At 36.0% G+C, this 13,847-nt stretch overlaps 1 protein-coding gene across 8 annotated transcripts in view; it reads left to right on the forward strand.

Annotated features, from left to right (window-relative positions):
* The window catches only part of LOC131547898 (protocadherin Fat 3), a 55,347-nt gene that overhangs the window by 32,941 nt on the left and 8,559 nt on the right, over positions 1-13,847 (forward strand). For 7 of the 8 annotated variants that reach the window (XR_009273051.1, XR_009273050.1, XM_058788672.1 and 4 more), the window contains 9 exons: positions 533-730; positions 1,819-2,096; positions 2,816-3,357; positions 4,412-4,543; positions 5,358-5,515; positions 6,361-6,835; positions 6,963-7,116; positions 9,849-10,639; positions 12,326-12,424. Coding sequence is in view for 6 of the 8 variants with exons in the window: in XM_058788672.1 (XP_058644655.1) it covers positions 533-730; positions 1,819-2,096; positions 2,816-3,357; positions 4,412-4,543; positions 5,358-5,515; positions 6,361-6,835; positions 6,963-7,116; positions 9,849-10,639; positions 12,326-12,424 (2,827 nt within the window). In the remaining 2 variants the exon portion in view is untranslated. Of the gene's footprint in view, positions 1-532; positions 731-1,818; positions 2,097-2,815; positions 3,358-4,411; positions 4,544-5,357; positions 5,516-6,360; positions 6,880-6,962; positions 7,117-9,848; positions 10,640-12,325; positions 12,425-13,847 lie in introns of those variants that run through there. The other variant, XM_058788678.1, reaches the window with a different exon arrangement.

The raw sequence follows: 13,847 nt of genomic DNA on the forward strand, positions 1-13,847 counted from the left end.
GGTACTCTTTTAAAAAAAATTCACCCTTTCATGGTGCATATACATAAATATTGAGTTATATTGTAAAAAGGCAGAAAAATATTGAAATACAGTTCCCCTGACTTTTAAGTATTACATTTCGGCACGTAACTCATCTCCCTATGGAAATGAATTGTACTGCTTGTTGAGGAGAGGTGTGCTGTGACTTATGATCTACCCCTGCCGGATGATAAAGTGTCTAAGAAATCTCATAGACTTACTCTAAAGGAAGTACCTGAGCAATATATATGGACTGGAATGTCATATAAATTTAGGCTGGGCGTTTTGACTAGGTCCAGGATACAACCACCTAGCAATTACCCTGGACACTCAATAAATTCATACCAACAACCAGGCAACCAGCAACTGCACACTAGCATTATAGTATAGACTTTTGTATGGTCAAGCATCACTCACATTTTCTTCAGAAAACATACAAATCTTAACCTTTAGACCTTTTTTGAATTTCAAAATTACTATATTAATTCTGTTTTCTTTTTTTTTTTCTCTCAAGTTGAACAAGCCTGCAGGAACTACGATCCTCTCATTATCAGTTTCTGATAAGGACTCTTCTAGAAATGGTGCACCTTTTGAGTTTCGCTTCGTGTCTGGAAATGAGGGCAATGCTTTCAGTCTGGACCAGAATGGAGAATTACGGACAAGCCGAGTATTTGGTCCTGATGCAACACGAGAGTATACGCTTGAGATACAGGTTAGTGCAACAGCTCAAAAAAGTGAACAGTCAGTTAAAAGTGAATTCAGAATTACAGAATTCTCATGCAGGTGTTTCTTCAACTGTGAGCACTTTAACCTCTGTAAACACATTTTTCCAGAATGAAATGTCTGACGACTTTGCTTTTCTAAGGCTAATTTCATAACTCATTAAATATACATTTAAATTAAAATGATAAATAATTTATATAACAAAATAAAGCAAAATTTGACCAAATTGTAATTTTTTTTATAAATAACATAAATAAAATTAATTTATATTTATATTATTATAACAAAATAATATTCTGTTCCCAAGTTAAATTTACTTTGATTTCTCTTTTTGTCACACATTACAGGTCCCATATTTCATATCAAGTATGCTCTTCACTGAGACTGTTAATAGTTAATAAAATTAGTTATTTAACTCCTTGTTTGATTATCATAGTTTTAAATATAATTAATATTTTTTTAGTGCTGCCAAACGATTAATTGCGATTTAATCACATCCAAAATAAAAGTTTTTGTTTACACAATGTATGTGTGTATACTGTGTATATTTATTATGTGTATATATAAAGAAAAATGTTGTTTATATATGAAATATATTTATATATTATATAAATGTATATACATGTAAATATTTTCTAGATATATACTGTATGTGTGTGTATTTATATATACATAATAAATATACACAGTACACATACATATATTATGTAAACAAAAACTTTTATTTTGGATGCGTTTAATCGTTTGACAGCACTAAAATTTTATGATGGATTTTCATATTTTATGACAAAAGTCTGGGTTTAGGACCAGGTTAAAACAATAAAAGTTGTTTATAATAATAATTGGAAAATAAAATTAATTAATTAAATAGTTAAATAAATAAATAGACAAAAGGTTCTAGTGCAACCTTCATATAACAGAAAGAGAAATCAACCTCTGGAATATAAAAGTGCCTGTAGATGAAGAAACACCCATGTAGCTGCTCTGACATTTCTAAGGGATTGAATTCATTTCTTTAGTTTGATGAAGCTTTAAATTGTTAGAATTTTACAGTGTGATCTTGTTCTTGTCAACAAGGCGCGTGACTCAGGGAAGCCTCGTCTGTCCTCCACATCCTTTGTGTTCGTGCGTGTCATCGGAGACAGCCTCTTCAAACCTGTGGCCTTCCCACTGGAAATCAACATTGTCATGGCAGCAGATGTGTTTCCTGGCGGGATTATAGGGAAGATCTATGCCACAGACCGAGACGAGAATGATGTTCTGTCTTTCAGTCAGAGATCACAAACAAAGAGTCTTTTCAAAATCAACAGACAGGACGGGAAGATTGTGGCACTAAATGGCCTGGAGCCTGGAAGGTAAAATAAATGCAAATTTAATTTGGAATGTGTAGTTCTTCAATTATGGGCTATTTTGGCCTGTGGACCTTAATATAAAAATAATTTCCCTAAAACTCTTTCACACTGTCACTGTTTTATTTAAATAATTTAGTTAGACTATAATGTCCAATATGTCGTAATGCTATTTTATTTTGTGTATGTATGTATTTATTTTCTATTATCATTATGTCTCCGAAATAAAGGCAATATAAGTAATCGTTTTCAGACTATAAATAAAAAAAGAAATAAAAGAAATAAAAACTATTCAGAGGAAAAAAAGTATTGATGCATTTGTGGTGGAGGAAATGTCAGCTGTGGCACAGTCAGTAATTGTGTAATTTGGTTTAAATAATTTTCACTATAAAAGTTTATTTTTAGAATTTTTGGTCAGAATTGAGATAAAACGTCTTTAATTCCATCACAGACATAAGCTTTCAGACATAACAAAAATAAATCAGTTAATAATAAATCCACATAAAAGTGCTGGTAACTTAAAAATAAATTGCTTGAACGTCATGTCTGTTTTGAAATTATCTCTCTTTTTTTTCATTGCAATATTTTGCAGATGTACATGGCAATTTTGATACTGTTGGCTCACCAATATATATTTATTTCTTTATATGTTTTTGTGCTTGTTGTGCTCGCTGCATATTTGCATAGCTGCTTAATGATCAGTAACTTTTTTTTTTTTTTTTCAGGTACTCCTTAAATGCTACGGTCAGTGATGGACGATTTTCTGTGACGGTGGGCGTTAGCGTCCAGGTGGAGCAAGCCACAGATGAGATGGTGCAGAATGCAGTGACTCTGCGTTTCCAAGACCTGTCCCCTGAGGATTTTGTGGGTGTGTACATGGAAGAGCTGAAGAAGGTGCTCCGTACCTCACTGGTTGGTGACGGGACGGGTGTTATTGACGGACCAGACCCTCTTCACATCCTGGGAGTGCAGCCACTGAGTCGCTCCAGTCAACTGGAGGTGCTCCTTGCTGTGGAGACACCAGATGGTGGTTATATGGGTCCAGGAGAGCTGGCCCTCAAGCTGGAGGAGGTGAAGGGTTTCCTAAAGGGAGCGCTAAGGGTGGTTAGTGTCCTGGATCAGAGCTGCTCAGGAGAGCTTGAGTGCGGGGAGAGAGTCTGTGAGCTCACCCTCAGTCTCGACCCCATCGGCTTGGTCACCTATACCACCTCCAGACTGAGCTTTGTGTCTCCACGCTTCAGCATGAAAGAGATGTGCACGTGTCCAGGTTAGCGATTTGATTCAGTTTCAAATGACAAAACTGGCAAAACTGATTCAAATTTATTCCAGGGTTGCCAGCTCTCAAATATTTGGCGTGAGACACACGCTTTTAGGTTCTCATGCTAACCAAAATAAATCTCATGGCAAATAACGAGAAAATGCTAAATGTGCTTGGCTTACATTATATTCTTATATTCTTTATTCTCAAAAAGTTATGACTTCAAAGTCAGGCACATGCAGTATTTCCATTTAACAAAACATAAGAGCAAGTGAATAGCAGCTAACTTTAAACTTCAAATACATAGGCTATCAAGCAGAGAAAGTACAACAGAAAAATGAGCGATAGTTTAAAATAAATATTCGAAATTTCATCAAATATTGTTGTTGAACATCTAATTTACGTAAGAAAGTATGTTTTATAGGAACAGTAACTATAATGGAATCTTAACTCTCATGCTGTGTTCTGGTCATTTATTAGTCCTGGAGAGGATTTTCTTTATAAAAACTTTTTGAGGTGCATAAGTTCAGATCAATGAAGCCACTGACCAATCAGTTCCAAAAATAAATAAAAAACCAGTGTTAATGAAAGAAAACAAGTTGACAAAAAGATTTAATCCAGTATTTGATGATATGGCATAATGAGAGATTTACAAGCAAATTTTAAACTAGGAGCATTATTATTATTATTATTATTATTATTATTATTATTATTATTACTTCTTGCTGGTGCCCCTCTAAAACATTAGGTAGGTAAACCGCATGTACTTCAGTATTGAATTTTTTTTTATAAAAACTGTATATTGTACTACAGTAACCTTAAGTATTAAGATAAAATAAAACATGAATTGTTGCCTCCTCAAAACCTCAAATAGGTGCCTGTAACTGATCTGCCCATTCCATCAAAATCTCACTCCAGCCAGGTAACCAAAGTTGGCAACCCTGTTTACTGTAGGATGCATTTGACAGTATGCATTATTTATCCTGGTTGATTAAATTCAAACAGTAGCTTGAGTGGCAGAATTTCTATTTGCTTGCTATCTAACTTTTTGTACCCACTGCAGGAGGAATATGTCCATCTTCTCTGGAGCTCTGTGATGGCCAAACGTGTCCGTCTGACATGCAGTGTGTGCGCAGCGGCCCCGCAGCGCCATCTCTCTGCCAGTGTCTGCCTGACACGCTGGACAAGTGTGAAGGTTAGATCAAATAGGCTTTTCATGCTGCTCCTTTTAAATCCTGGCTTAAGGCCAAGTATAATGTTAGGTAAAGCAACGTTTGATATTTCAAAAAGGGGTTCGCAACAAGTTGTGAGCTGGTAAATATTCAAATGCTTTTTCGTATTTGATTGCAGCATATGAGGGAAGATGTAAAAAATTATGCTTTTTCATATTTGATTGCAGCATATGAGGGAAGATGTAAAAAATAATGTTTTTACATGAACAACATTCTAAATATTTTCTTAAAAGCTAAAGTGCCTTTATTTAAATATTAGACTTTACTAGTGTCAAAAATTAAAAACATACAAAAAAGTGACTGTTACTGCATATTATTTTTAATAATTTTAAAGCAAATAGAGATTGATGTGTATATGAAAACAATGGATATGTAAGGCAAATTCGTTGAAACGAATATCTACAGACATTTTGTTCTTACCAAAACATGCTTTTACTTTGGGGAAAAACATATAGCATGATATAATGCAAGTGATACCATATTAGAAATGTTTATTTTGAGCCCCTTGGGCAGCTCCAGTGTGTCACTACAAATACAAAAGACAAAAATTCACTTGATATGGTTGGCAAAAGTTACGTAAACATTCATTTCCCTTCAAATAACGGTCCCCTCTTGTGGAATATCCCGAGGGTGAGTCAAACATATATATTTAAATGACATTTCTTCGTACGTGATTGAGGCCAAACACTTCTGCGAATATCTTTTGTGAAAGTGTGTATAAAAAGCAGATTTTGAAATCTGCCCTTGACTGACTGATTTCTGTACCTGTGCTGGCAGGCCAAACATCTCTGAGCTTCGCAGGGAACAGTTACATCAAATACAGAGTGACGGACAGTGATGGCCGTGGAGACATGAAGCTGGGCTTGAGAATCAGAACGCTGCACAGCCAAGGAGTCATCATGTACACACGCGCTGACCCCTGCACACTGCTCAAGGTCAGATGGATACAGAGATATGATTTAAACTATTATTTTCTACATTATTACATTAGATTATATACACATTATTAAGCACAATTTTACTACCGTTCAGAAGTCTAGAGTCGGTAGTTTTTTTAAAATGTTTTTGAAAGAAGTTTCTTGTGCTCACCAAGGATTATTTATTACAATTTAAAATAAATGTATTCTATTATATTTTATGCAGTTTATTACGTGTTTAGTGTCACACGATCCTTCAGAAATCATTCTATTATGCTGATTTGGTGCTCAAGAAACATTTCTTTTTATTATCAATAAAAAAAAAAAAAAAAAAAAAAATATATATATATAATATAAAGTGTGTGTGTATTATTTTATATAATTTTTAATTTTTGCAAACTGTTTTAGGATCTTTGAACAGTGAATTCAAAAGAAAGCATTTATGCATTTTAAATGGATGTATCCTAAATAAAATATATATATATATATATTTTTTTTTTCATTAAAAAAAAAAAGATTAAAAAATAAATATTATTTTTACTAACCTGAACTATTAAATGGCAGTGTATCTATAGATGTCATATTTAGACATTTTGGGGGTCATTATTATGTACACGTCATTGTAGGTACTTAAAATTTGATTTCATCAACAAAAATCATTGTTTTTACTAGTTTTCTGTACAACATTATTCTGTAAACCAAATACAATAATGACATTGTTACACAATATTTAAATAATACACAATATTATGTTAAAAAAATAATAGTTAAAAAAAAATGTATGTATGTGTTTGTTTGTTTATTTAATTTTATAATAGTATATATAAAAAAAAGATTGTGGTTGCATGTTTGTGTTTTTTCAGATAGAGGAAGGGCGTCTGTGGTTCCAGATGGACTGTGACAACAGACTGGACATCCTGGGCATCTCAGGGCGTCCAATCAATGATGGGTCCTGGCACGCTGTGACCCTGGAGCTCACCAGTAACTACACTCTCCTTTCACTGGACGACAGCTATGTGGAGCGCCGGCGTTCTGCGCGGGCCCCTGTCCGCATCTGGCCCCTGTCCGCAGACGGATCACTGTTCTTTGGGGCTCAGGTGTTGCGCGGACCAGTGGGCAGAGGCGGCCAGAAGCCTCCACGGGCGCAAGAAGGCTTCCAGGGGTGCCTCGGGTCCATCATGCTCAACGGGAATGAGCTCCCTCTTCAGAATAAGAGGAGCCGGTATGCAGAGGTAGCTGGGCTGAGTGACGTGAAGCTAGGATGTGTTTTATACCCTGATCCATGCCTCGGAGGACCATGCCAGAATGGAGCTTCTTGTACAAAGCTGCCCTCTGGTGGTGAGAAATAGAAAGCGCATATAACCATCAATACTTCAATAACGGTCAGTTGTTCAGATTTTAGTCGTAGCTCTGTATTAGCTAGTCTTGTCTAAGAAGTCTTGTTTCTCTTTGAATTTGTCCCCAGACTTCTCATGCAGCTGCCTGCCACAGTTCACAGGGTCCCGCTGTGAGCTGGAGGTGACTTCCTGTGTGCCCTCACCTTGTCAGAACGGGGGTGATTGTAAGGCTGTGGGAAACACCTTCCTCTGCGGTTGCCTCAAAGGCTTCACGGGACTCATGTGAGACATTTTATTTCATTATATACTATTTGTAGGATTTACCATTAATCTTGCATACATTTCAGACCTTAATAACTTTTAAGATCCACAGACAGTTTGGTAGTAACTGAGACAGATGATAAAAATGTAAATTTCTCTAGAAGGACTACACAGTAGATAAAAAACAGTAGGTGCTATTATTTGAGTAATTTTCATGTGAAAAATATAAATGTATGTAATATACTCTTAAAATAGGATTAATGCTAACCAATTAGTTTGAAAATAACGACAAAAATAATTAGTTCCCAGACATTCAGATTTGGTAATTTATACATATTTACATACGTTTTAAATATATATCAATACATATAATTTTATTGGTGTTTTCCAATAGATTGTCTCATTAAAAAAATTGGCAATTCAAATTTTTTTTAACTGTGTGTGTGTATATACACGCGCGCACACACACACACACACACACACACACAAACTGTATATGGTAATTGATCTAAAAATATAATTAATGTCAACAATAATTTTTTGGAAAATGAGGTTTGTAAAGGTGAAATGTTTTGAAAAGTTGGTTTTATTATATATGACAGTTGTTTGGTAAGGCCATCTTGCATTTAAACAGAATTGATAACCAGCAGCTTACTTTAATTACACTCTCTTCTGAAAGTCATTGCACTTAAGCGTTCACCTGCTGTTTTCCGTCTCACACCTTGATTGTTTGAACTGCTGGTTGAATACATACGTGACACTGTAAAATAGGTATGTTGTTTTCTTGTGTTAATTAGACCTTTCTCACTAATTATCAAAATAGTTGAATAAATAAAAGAGCAATCCATCAAAAATCCCATTAAGGCTTCTCTAGTAATTAGTTTTTTTCAATGCGAGATGAGTTGGAGTTATTTCTCCACTAGAGGATGCTGTTGTTTCTTTTTCGAGGCAAACCTAAACCCATACTTGAACAGCTGACCAAGAAAAGTGGGATATTGGGACCTGTGCCCTTTTCCTCTCTGTCCTTTTATGTAGAGGGGAGAAAGTAATGGAAAATCTAATTGCTTTATATAACTACTATATAACTACTTTCTCTGCTTTACCAGCTGCATCATTATGTTACGCAATACAAACAACCCTCTCATTATGCTCTCTTATGCTCGCTTGAGAGATTCGTTGAACTTTCTAGTACTCAAGAGTATGTATAAAGAGTTCTCTGAGCAGCAGATCATCACATATTTGCTGTTTGCAGCACAGAGGGGAATTCAGCTAAATGTGAAAACTTATGAATCTTAAAAGCCAACAAGAAACCTCTTTCTCTCTGCTTCTGAGAACTAATTAGATAATGAGAGAAACACCAAGGCTGTGTTCAGAATAACAATATTCTTATTATTCATGCAGTTTATAGTGTGGGATAGTGATTAGTGTGTCAGCAAGTATGCTTTAAATTGATTAAATGTGATCGTAATGTCATAGTTTTTATAAAAGATAAATGCAGTTCTTATATTATTCTTATAAATATTAAGCAGCACAACTTTTTTCAACATTAGGAATGATTTCTAATGAGTATATTAGGATGATTTCTTAAGGATCAATGTGACACTGAAGACTGGAGTAACGACTGCTGAAAACTCAGCTTGGCATCATATAATAAATTACATTTTTAAAAATATTGTATTTAAATAAAATGCTATTTTAAATACTAATTATTTCATAGTATTACTGTTTTACTGTATTTTTGATCAAATAAATGCAACAATGGTGGGCTAATTATTCTTTGATCAAATAAATGCAACAGAATTCTTTCAAAAACACAAAAAACATCTTACTGACCCCAAACATTTGAACAATAGTGTAGATACATAGATGACCTGCTGCATTTGCCAGAATGAGCTGTATTCACTTCCTGTGTCCGAAAGTACACTGTACTGTCAAAGAAGGTTCTACATCTGATGATGAATTTAAGTTTACTAAAAGTATATGAGCATGTAATATGATTTCAGTCTGGTCATACCACATCTTGCATGTTGTTCTCCATAATTTATGAATATAACGAAGGCTCTCCTATGGCCTCATGTGATGGCAAGAGTGTCCACTGGATGCGCATTTCAGGTCATCCATCGTCAAATGTTCTAGAAATGCGAACGTAATCATTAAACATACTGCTTTGCACTTACTTCATAGTTGGGACTGTATCCCAAAATTGTGTCCCACAATGCATTTGACTTGATCCTTCATTTCAGGTGTGATGAATGAACCTTTCACTCCGTGACTTATTTGATGGGACTGACAAATATTAAGTTTTTTTTTTTTTTTTAATTAAATTGAAAAAGGCTAAATAACTGTTTATTTTTTTCAAAGCATGAAACAGTGTATTTTTAAAAGAAAATTCTCTCAAATAGCTCACAATAGACTCAACAAATAAAACAGTGTGTGAAGGTGCATTTAAAAAATAATAAAAAAAACCTTTTTACACTGTAAACTATAATTTCTGTAGGATGTTCGCTTTGTATGGTTTTTGAAGTGTCAGATTTCGGGTTACTATCAACTTCCATTATATGGTATCACAGAAGTTGGTCACTTTTTAAAAAAATCTTAATTTGTGTTTGTGCATAAAAAATGAAAGTCAAATATATCTGGGATGGTTTGAGGGTGAATAAATGTAATTTTATTTTTAACTGGAGTATCCCTTTAAAGAATAGTATGCAGTATATACTGTACAGTAGTAAATAACACAATCCTTCTGTTCATAGATGCGACGAGGATGTAAACGAGTGTGAGAGAGAGGAGTGTGAGAACGGAGGGGCATGTGTGAACACATTCGGAGCCTTCTACTGTAACTGCACCATGGGTTTCGAGGGTCAGTTCTGCGGCCAGCCATCTCTGGACGGCCCAGACACTCAGGCCGAGGCCCTGTCCTACATCGGACCGGGAGAGATCATCGGCATCGGTGTGTTGCTCTTTGTGGTGTTAGTCCTGCTGACCCTGCTGGCCGCATTCCGCAAAAAAGTCCTCCGGAAGGACTGGAGCCGCGGGGAGGCGGTGGGCATCTCCACAGAGACCAACTACATGCTGCATAAGACGGGTATGGGAGCCGAGGGCATCGAGTTCAAAGCTGTACGGGTCAGCGGCGAGTGTCGCGCCAGCCTCTACAGGAACGACAGTGCAGGAGGGCCGCCGCAGGTCATGGTGCGGCCCACAGCCTACACCCTTCCCCACTGCCAGGGAATCCCTCGAGGGGAAACGGAAAAGATGGAGGGAGGGCTGGCCACCCTCTCCTGCCCTCCGCAGATGAGCACCTTCCAGGCAGATCCGCCACACATCCTCGGGATGCCGCGGAGAGGTGTGGCCGTCTGCAGCGTGGCGCCCAATCTTCCCCCATCTATGTCCCCGAACCCATCAGAACGCAGCCCAATCCGCAAGCCTCCGTGGGAAGAGGAAGAGGACGACGATGAGGACAATGCTATGGAGCATCAAGTCCAAGCTCTGGAGTGGGAAGACAGGGGTTATCAGGCAGACGGAGAGGAAGCGTACAGAGCCGAGGGTAATGAATTGGCGCACACACTTTCTACTCATCCCAGATCAAACGGAGGATGACAAAACGGCAGCGTTTCGGCGTGACTCCGTAACTCCCCGTGGCTAATTAAATGCCAGTCTTTGTGTGGATGAGATTAAACATATGCACCACGGTCTCCATTTGGAAAATCCATCTTACAATAATATGTGATGGAGTGTAATTACCTTAGAGATAACACAAGGGGTTTCACACAAAAGGAGAAAGTAAAGTGTTTAGAGTGAATCAGATTCAAACAGAAACATCCATCCACACTGTGATAAATGCTATGAATAATGCGTTGATCTCAATAATGTATATTATAAAAAACTGGATTTTAATATAATCTCCTTTCACAATGAGTTTCTTCTTGATGATTTCATATTCAACATTCTAGCGATTTTTTTTTTTTTTTTTTTCTTCTTCTTCTTCATATCTTGAAAATTGACCAGGGTCTCAGATTATAGTAATCAGAACCATCTGCTGTGCTGTATCATAACACGAAATGGGCCAACAGGAGCCTTTCTCCTCATAAAATATTTAACAGTCTGGCCATGTAGGTTGGCAGATAGTACATATGTGAAGGTGATTATTACACTTCCGCTTGTGGAAATGCATTACCTATGTAAGTTTTCTCTTCGATTTGTGTTCTGAAGTGGATGACCTTGGTCTTGTTAGTGTTTTCTTCAAGCAGAAACTCATTTGTCATGGACTGGTTGTTAGCTTTTGCGGTGTGTTGTCTGGGATAAATATAGGACGGATATTACTGCTCTTTCATTTTAGCAGATTTGAAAGATTTTTATGCCGTAGAGAGTGTTAAGCTGTAAATGCGGTTTTGTTTGTGCGTATGTGCATGTCTGGTTTTTGGATATTAGATGTCTGTTTAGTGAATGCAAATGGGCCAGTAGTTCAGACTCGACATGCCAATATTTTCACTGGCTTAAAAATATTTTTTAGTTCATTCAGAAGTGACCATAAAGACACAAACATATTAAATAGCACAACTGTTTTCAGTGGTGGAAAAATAAGAAATGCATCTTGAGCAGCAAATCAGCATATTAGACAGATTTCTGAAGGATCATGTGACACTGGAGACTGGAATTATGGCCGCTGGAAATTCAGAGTAAATTACGAGTTAAAGAATGTTAAAATAGAAAAGTTATTTTATTACAGTACATTTAAACAGTATATTTTTTAATAATAACAGTTATTATTTAGTTATTTTAAAATTGTAATAACATTTCACACTTTATAACTTACTTATTACTATATTGTTTTTGCTGTATTTTTCATTAAATTAATGCAGCCTTAGTGAGCATGAGACTTCTTTCAAAGACATAAAAAATGTAAATGGTATGGCATTTAAACAGTAGTGAAAATGTAAAAACATATATGTGTGTGTGTGTATATATATGTATTTAATGTATAGTTTTTTATAAAGGGAAAAGAAATGTATTAGTTTTTGTGGATAATGGGTAGAACTTGATGGCCACATGACAGCTATAAATTTATAAATACTTTAGCTGGAAAATGATGAAAAAGTCTCAAGCTGGCCCTGAACCATCCCTATTGTGTGTACTGTATGTGTGATTGTATAGTGTGAATGAACAGTATAGCACAGCTGCATGCATGTGTGTGTGGGTCTGTATAAGAATCCGCTATTGTATTCTTCTGCAGAAGCTGGAAATGCACCAGAAGTCACCTGCTTCTCCGATAGCAGCAAGAGCGAGGAGCACTCCCTCAGGTCCTTCCAGTCCGATTCCTGCGACGACAACGGTGAGAAACATGCATTGCAAGACTCAAAGTCCTTAACATACCCTCCAAACAACCTCCAAAAACTTTCTCTGCTCAAAGAACATTCAAAAAGTTTAATTATGGAAAAGTTCAGCAAATGTTTTTTAAGGTGAACTTTTTAGAGCTTATCTTATCCTGTCATGTTTTAACCATTACTGTAACCATACATAAACATTTCCCAATCCCAATGCAGGCCAAGACTGCAATTTTTGAATAAACCACGGAGCAATTAGATCACATACTGAATGAAACCTATGCCTTGATGTTTTCTCACTTCTTGTTACATAAGCCTGGTCTCTTAGAACTCATTAGCTCTTTGTATTAGTCAGCTTTGATATGCTTAGTAGTGCTGTCAGATGATTAAAAGAACTGTATATATCACTTTCTGTATATAAAATAACCACTATATAGATTAACAGATGGTTTTCAGTGACTAACAGGAAAAGTGTGAAGTTTATTGTTTAGTCCCTGGTTTGATTCACTCATGCAAAAACAGTAAGTAAACCACTTTGCAATAAAGAGCGTCTGTACATGAGACCTCACTGGTCATGTAATCCAGTTTCAGATTCTTACGTTTCGTGAGGTTATGATGTTTTTTTAGCCCCAAAAACAGCAGTATCTCTCTTGTGATCGATGGACCGAAATGAGTTCCTCATTAATTACATACGACAGTGACGCATGTTAAGGGGCGAGTCGAGGGGAAATTGTAACATCACCATTCTTCTGATTTCAAATCCGGCATTTTGGAAGAATATAAAAGAAAAAAAATCAGATTTTAAGCTGGGGAGTTAGTTTCGAGTTTTTGAACTGTGGAACAACCTCTCATTTGTATACATATTAAGACCATTTTGCTTCTCCATTTAATGACCCCTTTAATCTTTTTTACTATGAATGAAGGCCAGTATCACTGATAATATTAAATGGATTTTTTATTCAATTTCTAGGGATAAAATTAGCAATTATAGCAATTCAACATATTACAGAATAATTAGCAATAAGTATAAAAGCCATCATTTTTAACTCATTATAATAAACACATTTATCCTTTTTATTGTGTGCTTTGTTGATATTTATGTTTCTTTATCAGCTCTCTGTTTCACATTTATTTTCACGATAAATGCATAAATAAGAAAAACAGAAACAAGTTTTCTGAAGCCACATGATAGCTTTGAGTGCTGGACAGACTGACATTTAACTCCAAATTGAGTCACTTCCTGCATTTATATACTAAAAATACTTGATTAAAAACACACACATGCAACATTATCACATTAACCTATACGTACACTCTCACGCACCCGCCGGTGTTATAATGACCTAATCTCAGGCAGAGGTAACTGATTATTCCATTCACCTAATTAAGATGACTTGCGTTGTCTGATCTTTCTAAAAGGAAATCATGAGG

This window comes from Onychostoma macrolepis, chromosome 10 (assembly GCF_012432095.1).
Source record: "Onychostoma macrolepis isolate SWU-2019 chromosome 10, ASM1243209v1, whole genome shotgun sequence".
Taxonomy (NCBI): Eukaryota; Metazoa; Chordata; class Actinopteri; order Cypriniformes; family Cyprinidae; genus Onychostoma; species Onychostoma macrolepis.